Source organism: Cornus florida, unplaced genomic scaffold, assembly GCF_030987335.1.
Source record: "Cornus florida cultivar Cherokee Brave unplaced genomic scaffold, ASM3098733v1 CherokeeBrave_3.0.0_Hap2_Chr10, whole genome shotgun sequence".
In the NCBI taxonomy this organism is placed as follows: domain Eukaryota; kingdom Viridiplantae; phylum Streptophyta; class Magnoliopsida; order Cornales; family Cornaceae; genus Cornus; species Cornus florida.
In genome coordinates this window covers 109879466-109888931 of record NW_026775580.1, presented here as the reverse complement: position 1 = coordinate 109888931, position 9466 = coordinate 109879466, and the positions used below count along the sequence as shown (strand labels likewise).

Sequence of the window (9466 nt, the reverse complement as noted above, 5' to 3'; positions counted from 1 at the left end):
AAAAAATGTTCTGGAAATAAATGGGGTAGTGCTGGTGCCACCGGGCTGGGTAAAAAAGTTGAATAGGGCCAAGGATGTGGTGGAAAAGCCCCCTGCTTAGACAGTTTTGGGTGGAGGTTTCTAAACGGTTGTGGGGGCGAAAGAGGGTACACCCTCCCAAAATTGCCCTCATTGTCATCTCTAATTAGGCCATTACCTGATGCTGTGAAAAGCTAATGTAAATATTTTTATCTCCTACACAAATTATGAGCAAATAATAAAAATTTAGAAATAGATAATTAAGATAGGATTGATTAAATGGAAAAGTGATTCTAATAAAATATTGTATATGCTCTTAAAATTTGAAGGCAAATTTATTTTAAAAAATAGAGAATTATTAAATGAATTTATTTCTTTATTTTTTCCTTGGTAAAAAATGTGAGTTACGCGGTGCCAAAGCTATTAATTAATTAAGTTGTAATTAACTCTCTGAATAACCTAGAGGAAGTGATTAGGTTAACTTGCCCAATTTTTGTGATTGATTAATCTACCCACAAATATGATTAATTAAACATCCACAACCACAAAAATAAAATTTGAAAAATAAAGCAAGAAAAGTAAAGATCGAAAGATGACACTAGGATTTTTAGAGAGAAAACCAATTGGAAAACCTCGAGGAGTTTTGCATTGTCCCGAGCATAAACAATCCACTATGTATGAAACAAAATACAGCAAATTTTCACTCAGACTCACACCCCTTCACTCTACCAAGACCAAACTTGTTGAACGCCCTAGCTTAGCGACCTCCCATCCAGCAGGTCTCGACTCAGACTTATGCCTTGAACTTTGTAGAAGGATTGATGGTAGATCAATAATATTCCACAAGTGCCTTGACCCCTTCAAAGTGTGATCTTCTTCAAATCTGAATTTTATGTGAATATAGATAAGATCCAGCTTCTCAAAATTTCTGAATCTTCAATTAAACTCCAATTCTAATGAGATAGAGAACAACCCTCCTAAATCATTCTGTGTTTATGTGTGTGATCTCAAAACAAAATCAAAGAAATCAAGTTTGATTTTCTAAAAATTATTTCTCAATGGCTCTCTCAAAATATCTGAATTTTTATTCGAAAAAGCCGTATTTAATTTTAAGTAACAGAGAGATTATATAAAATTTTGGAAGACCTATAAACTCGTAGAAAATAAGCCAATTTCGTGCATAATCAACATAGAAGAAATCTACCCAAAATAGAAAGCCAAAACAGACTAGGATTGAAAGTTACCATCAACCGGTTTAGGAGGGGCTGAACCGATTCAAGTTGGGCAGAAAGAATTTAAAAACCAACCTTTGGTACTTGAACCGGTTCAAGTTGCCCAGACTTGAACTTCGCAAAAAGGCCTTCAAAAGTTGAATCGGTTCAGAAAAACTTGAACCGGTTCAAGTTAAGCAGAATGAAAATTTTCATAAAATGTCTAGTTTTAAACCACTCAATTGTCCTTACACACTCACTTACCTTCCTAAAGCATTATTTTCATCATCACGGAGTGTATCGAAGCATAAACATGATCACTTCTTCAATTCCGATTACAATCTTGAATCTTGATGATTCGAACTGAAAATTTGCAACTTGATCGGATTCGTTTTGGCAATGAAGTTAACCAAATTACAAATTTATATTTCACAAAAAAATTACTCATCCATTTGCTCTAATAAAGACTCTAACTCCGTCTTTACTTTGAAATGTAGAAAATATATCATTAAATTACAACTCTTAGTTTCAAATTAATTTATTGAACAAGAATAATAATAATAATAATAATAATAATGGAATAAAATGATAAAGGTAAAGTCAAAATAAATATTTAAAATTAAAGAAAATATGATAATATGTGAATTTAATCGAAGTTATGACACTAACAAAAAAGCAGAATAATGATATCTAATTGGGACAAGTGTAGAAAACACCCATAAAGTATAGTACTCCGTGTAACACTTTTACCCATATTTAAAAAAAAAATAAGCAAAAAACATATATAATCTTTTTACATTGTGCAAAAATAACCCTCAATCATAAATCTGACATAAATTAGTGCTGTAATAACTGTTTTGTCCTTTTATTTTTTCGAAAATGCCCAAGGGGGTATATATGCTACTAATATCATAGTGTAGGGGTGTTATATGCACATTACCTTATATATATACATACATACATATATATATATATATATATATTTGAAACTTTTTTCTCTATATATATCTTTAAACTTTTTTTTTTTTTTTTTTTTTTTTTGAACTTTGAGAATTTGAAGAATAAGGATTTGATTTTTTTGAGATTCCAGTTTACCGTCTTCTACTAAATTTGTTTTATTTATTTATTTTTCGTACCAACACTGTTAAAAAAAAAAAAAAAGAAACACATCAATATCAGTGTGCACTGTTTTCGAAGTTTAGAGCATATTTGTTTTCTTTAGTTTGTACTTTATTTTTTTTATTTTTTATTTTTTATCTTTACTTTTCATTTATACTTTTATTTTATATTTTTATCTTTACTTGTCCATTGTCAGGGTTCTCCAATAGTATCATTTTACAAAATTATTTATTTTTATATATTTTATAAAATAGTTCAGTTATGGTAATTTAGTCAACTTAGGGTTTAAACCTATTTGCACCAAATTGAAACTTTAGGAGTGTTTTTTGCACGTGAGAAGTGTCCTTCAATAGTGTCTTTTTCGGTCATTTTATAAAATTATTTATTTTTATATTTTTTATAAAATGGTTCAGGAAGGATAATTTAATCAATTTAGGATTTAAATTTGTCAGAGGGACTTATTTGCATCAAATTGAAATTTTAGGATTGTTTGTTACACGTAAAAAGTGTGATATGCATTATAAACATACTTATTGAAGAGTATTTTCTGCACTTGATCCTAGATAATTCATTTAGATAATTCATTTAGTTGGCATCATATCTTTAACAAAAAGTTCTGTTTGATTTGAGGGTCCATATTTTTATTTATTTATTTATTTATTTATGTTTTTTTTTTTTTTTTTAAGAATCTTAGGTATATAACTCAGTCCTGAGTGCTGAGTCCGCTTGTACATTAATTGGAGAAAGAAAGAAAAACGGGGGAAAAAAAAAAAAGTCAACAACAGTGAATTAGGTTAGGGTAATCTAAGGAAAAAAGTCAACAACCGTTAATTAGGTTTAGTCAATTATTTTTTGTATTTCTCGGAAAGTGCCTCTATCTGACCGTCAAGAATGTTGAACTAACAACAAACGTAAAGCGAGTGAAGTTTGAATAAGACTTGAACTTGGACGTTTCTTTAACCCTGTTTTTATTATAGAATATAGAAATAATTCAACAACAAAAATAAAATTGACTTCAGTTACAAAATCAATTAGACTTATTTCACCCATGAGCCAAACTTGACTTCAATTTGCAGATGAGTTTATAAAATTAAGTTCTCTCATTAGTGATGACAAATACAAAAGCTAATATATATGTGTGCACACACACACAAAAAAAAAAAAAAAAAAAAAAAAAAAAAAAAAAAAAGCACTAATATCCATATAACTCATCAATTAGATGAAAATTTGAAACTATACTTGTTTATTCATTGCATTAGGAAAAGAATAGACATGGTACAAAATCTACACCATTTGACTCTATGGTTGACAATTTGAGTTTTTAGAACTAAAAATTGTTCCTCTGTGAAAAAGATGAGAGAAAAATAGAGTGTAAAGAATTAAGGATTGCCGTACAAAAAGTGGCACACCCGCAACCAGAAATAAACATTTGGTAGTAAAATGTCAGCAATCCCAGCATCCAAAAAATTTTCCAGAATTCTGACCCATTGGAATTTGGCTAAAAACTCAGAAATTCCAAAGGAATGATGATTGTTCCGAAAATACCCCTTCGCAATTTTCATCACCATAATCAACGCTAGGCAATGGTGGAACATAAAAATCACTGGAGAGATCATCAAAACCCGGAAATATACCATAATCCGACACATTGTGTTCCTGACCCATGTTCGTAGATAGATCCAAGAACGACCCTTCCAGTCCACCCGTTTCACTATCCAAATGGACTGCTCCATCCGAAACCGAATGAGACGGTGATGGAGACTCGGTATGCAGTCCGGAGGACGATGACGAACGATCCGAATGAATATTCCGGGGCTCCGAATGACTTATTCTGGCTCCCGAACTACTACTTGTTTGGGGATTCGAATTCGCAAACCGTGCTGCAGCAGTTTGGATTTCCGCCGGAGTAAGAGACCTCCCGCCCACGATGTCCGGCGGGTTATCGGGGAAATTGAACTTCGCTGTGCGGCCGCGCAAGCAAAAAAGGGCGGCGTCGAAAGCCCGTGCCGCCTTCTCCGGCGTGTCGTAAGACCCTAACCAAATCCGTTCCCGACTGTTGGGTAGCCGGATTTCGGACACCCACTTGCCCCATTTTCGCTTCCTCACGCCCTTGTACTTGGAATCACTCCTCTCAGATGGATTTCTGCTCATCGGTCTCATCCTCAAATGGCAAGTGCTGTCTTTCTTTATGGATGTGATTGTGACAAATAAATTTGTTGTTACTGATTATGGAAATTGGGTACTTGATTTTTCGAGTGAGATAGTTCGAGCAAGTCTCCGTTGATGAGGTGTGTCTGGGATTGGCGGCCTATATATATGAGTGAGTATGTGACTGTGCGTGGTATTAGTACAGTGGAGGGGGGTCAACAGGGCGTGTTGATCAGAAAAGCAAAGAGAGAGAGTGTAAAAATAGCGGACACGTGGAGGATGAGAAAGGTAAGATGATGTGATCTACGCGGTGGAGTAATACTGCTGATGTTATCACGTGTGTCTTATATTCCTCGTGCCTCATATTTGTAGTCAGAAAACGACAATTTTTGTAATTATGTCTTGGAAACAATGTGGGAGCCCACCCGATTAGCATTATTTTTTTAAAACAATTCTCATTTAATATTATTTTGACCTTATCATTATTCACACACTTCAATTTTCTCTTCTTCTTTTTTTTTCCTTATATTTTTAGTAATTAAACATTCTGTTTGTCACATTTGGAGGGTTTGAATCCCTCATTTTTATATTAAGATGGTTAAAGTCATGCAACGTAAGTGGAGAGTTGAATGGTCATACATCTTTGCTAATTGAAATGTTATTATATAAATCTAATTTTCTCCAAGATTAAAAAAATAATTAATGGGTTTAAGGGAGCATATCAGCTTCCCTCAAGGGCATAACAATATTTGTAAATATAATTTAATTCATATATGTTACATGTAGAATTGAACTTACATAGCCATATATTTTTTAATTGGTAACTGGTAAGGCATTAATTTCAATTTTGTTAAATTAATTTAATTAAAAAAAAAAAAAGAAAAAAAAAAAGAACGATTTCCTGTAACATAATACTACCTAATACTACTTTTTAACATACAACTAATTGATTTGGCCCGGACGAATTATATGGGTAAAGAAGTCTAACGGTGATAAGGGAAGGAGCAAGAAAAACATAAGGAACTGTGCCTATCACTATATATGAGAAGAAGCAAAAGAAGGAGATGACGACCTTCGTTGTGGGGCGTGGTTTTCTTAGTTGTCAAATCATGCTTACATATTAGCTTGCGTATGCTCATACATAAGCCATCTTCCAGAGAACGCGTCGCTTACTGCCGTTGCTTTCTGACGACTCTCTTGTTGTTGTTGTTGTTGTTGTTGTTGTGATAAACAGACAGTGAGACTAGTCAACTCTATTTCTTTTATCAATCTTTTTTACTGCGTATAATACAGTACCATTACACACTCACGTATGTCATAATATGTCATCATCTATGACTTCCTACTTATTATGTCAGCTCCGCGCCTCTGCACGCCCTCTCTTTTTCAACCGTCTCAATTTTCCCCTTCATTTGTAACCGAAGGAAAAATGACCCTATTTAAGCCAAATTATATTGATTTGTAATTACTACTAATTATAATTATAATTAGTTAGTCATACCATGTCAATATTACAAGGGTAAATTATAGTGATCTTTTCTATAATTTTGTTAATGTACATTAACCTTGCATTTTGTTCATCAAATTATATTAACCTCTTGTGTCAGACTTATTAAATTTGTAATTACATTTCTGTCCTTATATGTAATGTATTTTATTACAATAAACATATCTCCTAACAGTAAAATTAAAATTTGAAAGTTACAAAAATTGCTCACTTCAGCATTTTTTTTGTCAGTCTATTGTCAACGAAGAGGAGGTATGTGTTATTTACATACAAATTTCAAAAGATGAGTTAGGAGAGGGTCAATGTAATTTACCATTGTTATTATCCTTACATTAAATTCTTTCCTTTTCAATTCAAATACTGTGACTCTCTGTGGGTGGGTGCAAGATATTGGACGAATTATTATACTGATAGGCTACAGGTGTCAGATATGATCCCATATTATGTATGTTTAACACGACACGATGCATTTAAAAACTGCGATGACAGCAAACCCATTAAAATTTTGCACAAGAGTAATATCAGGATGAATGGCCTCTTAAAAAGTCTAATTCGAAGAGTCAAAAGACAGTATTGCATCATGTACATAATAGTGTTGAAAATTTTGAAAGCTAAAAAATTTGACTGAAATACAAATTTGATTATTTTAAAATTAAACCAACGCGCTTGGAAATTTTATTTTGAATACTGCTTTCTGGAGCACTATTAAGTTAACCTTAAAAATAACAATCACTTTTTGATAGCTTCTTAGAAAGTGAATGAAAATGAATAGTTTAAAAGTGATTATACAATACAAGAACAAACACCAACATAATCACATGTACTGTTTGGTTTTCTAATATTTTTTAAACTGTTGTTTAGTGACTGCCTTTCTTTGTTTTTCTTTTTTTAAAGCCCTAAGTTGAACTTTTTCCTATAATTTTAATCTGCCACATGTTTCATACTTTCAGTTCTCCTGAAAATTGATATGAAATTGCATAATCAACTATTATATATTTGCTGAACTCAGAATGTCCATATTCTATTTTCCTTTTTTGTTTTGGTCCCCTTTAATTTTTTACTATATATATATATATATATATATATATATATATATATTCCTTTTGAGTTAAATAACAAAACATACGAACCTAAACAAATAAGAAGAAAGCAAATTTACTTGCATTAAAGAAGGGAAAAGTATTAATTAGTGAGAGTCACGCACGCCCCAAATGTTGGTCAAAGCAAGGCCTATTACCGGATGGGTTGGTACAGGCTCAACACGGGAATAGCGAAGACCATAAAGTTTTTTTTTTTTTTTTTTTTTTTTTTTGGGTAAATGAAGACCATAAAGTTAAGTGCTTCTTTAACATTTTTTTTTTTTTTTTTTTTTTTTTTGCACTTTTTTGATTTTTTTTTTTTTTTTTTTTTACAAGGTTAGAAGAGTTATAAGTTAAATTAGCAGATACAGAGAGTCGAAGTTTGGCACTCCAAAATCCACCAAAGGTACTAACATACTGGACTATCGAGACATCTACATATATTTATTTGTGAAGTAATGTCAAATTATATAAATATGATATTCTATTTAATATTTATTTTACTTTCATAAATATTGTGGAGATTCATGACCAAGACGAAAATTGAATTTGAAATCGATATGTAAATGACAATTAGGTTCCGTTTGTTTGGATGTATAATATTTTTTAAAAAATAATTTTTTAAAATTTTTGGTATTTAGTTATTGTAAAATATTTACGAAGAAAAAATAAATAAAATCTAACAAAAAATAACTTACTCATCAGTTTTCGGTAAATTATTTTACACACCTCATCTAATAGATTCGAGTTCAATCTCACCATAGATATTTAATAGATTCGAGCTCAATCTCGCCATAGATATTAGCTCAATCTCGACATAGATATTTATCAAGCACCGAAAAATAAAATAAAATAATATTTTACCTAAATTTTTTTTTCTTTACGTCAAAACAAACAAATGGAGTCAAAGGTTTGATAATTTATGCATTTAAATTACTCCACTTTTTTTTCCCCATACCTATGTTTTAATCATGGTTAAATCACTCTCACCTCCCCTGAGATTTTGGGTAATTACCCATAGCTTAAAGTTTTGACAAAACCACTCCGACCTCCTTATGTAAATCTAGCACAGAACCCCAATATATAAGTGTAAGATTATTTATTAATTGTGTGGCCCACATGATTTAGACACGTGATATATTTCATTAATTAATGGTTAAGTAAATAGATATCAAAAAAATATTATATTATTTGGTCAACTTATTAATTACCTTTTTGGTAATTAATTATTGGAGAATTGTTTTCCTATTTGTTCCTTACTTTGATGGAAAGTGGATATTAAGTTACTAAAAGGAAAATTGGTCATCTCTCTGTCTTTTATAAAAGTACATATATTCCATCAATTATGTACGCTAATAAAAACAACACGTATAATATTTATTTGTGCAAAAGGTCAAAAGAGAGAAATCAGTTTCCACGCTTTACCTATTGTTTGGAGTTGCAGTTTAGTTCGTTGTTAAAGGACCTCGACGTTGGACTTAATCTCAACAAGGTTTGCTATCACAGATCGATGTATTTATATTTATGCATTATAGGAATGTGAAGATAATGAAGTTTTATAATTTTGTGATTCATATTTATTTGTGATTAATGATTTGTACGAATAATTAAAGTTGGCATGTGGTATCAGAGCCTATGGCTTAGAGGCTCATTATTTTCCACTAAAGATTGCATAAATAATATGTGTCAGTAAAAATTATAATTATATAATTTATTTATTTATTAGGATCATGTACTGTTAGCGGATTACAATGAAATTGGATTCGGATTGTACTTTATCATAGATTTAAACAAGATATATCTAGCATGTATTTATTTATTGATTTTCGTGAGCAATGCAATGGTAAACTAATAGACACACAAAATATGTGTTAGTTTCTTGATTTTTGTGCGTCACTGAAATAGCTTATTGAATTGGAAAGTTTTAATAGAATTATGTTTGTTATTGTTCTGACGAAACTTATTATTATATTAATTGATGTCTAATGATTTCAAAGATTCTATTTTAATTTTTTAAAAGTTAATAAATTATTAAATACATAAAGTATATGTATTTATTTATTTTATTATCTGAATTTTTAGAATAATATGTGAGTTTAGAAATTTGATTTCATTGGACATATAAATAAATTATAATTTTGTACTCAAACATACATACATATTGGAGAATCAATTTTAGATTGATTCAATTATAATCTTCAAGTCCAAAAATAAAAATAATATATTTTATTATGTATATAAAGTAAAATTGATATTTTTATTGATTTTTTAGACTATTAAGTTTCTGGAATTGAACCTACTTAAATTTGGATTGATCAGTGTGAGTATATGTGTATAATGTTGTAATACCCCGATAATTTTAAAGGATTTATTAATTAGGATTA

General features: G+C 30.6%; 1 protein-coding gene across 1 annotated transcript; it reads right to left on the bottom strand.

Annotated features, from left to right (window-relative positions):
* Positions 1-3425: 3425 nt before the first annotated feature.
* LOC132279819 (ethylene-responsive transcription factor ERF017-like) lies at positions 3426-4684 on the bottom strand. Its single transcript, XM_059781864.1, has one exon. It carries the CDS (start codon positions 4506-4508, stop codon positions 3855-3857), a length of 654 nt encoding a protein of 217 aa, XP_059637847.1. The 5' UTR covers positions 4509-4684; the 3' UTR covers positions 3426-3854.
* Between the last annotated feature and the right edge of the window lie 4782 nt (positions 4685-9466).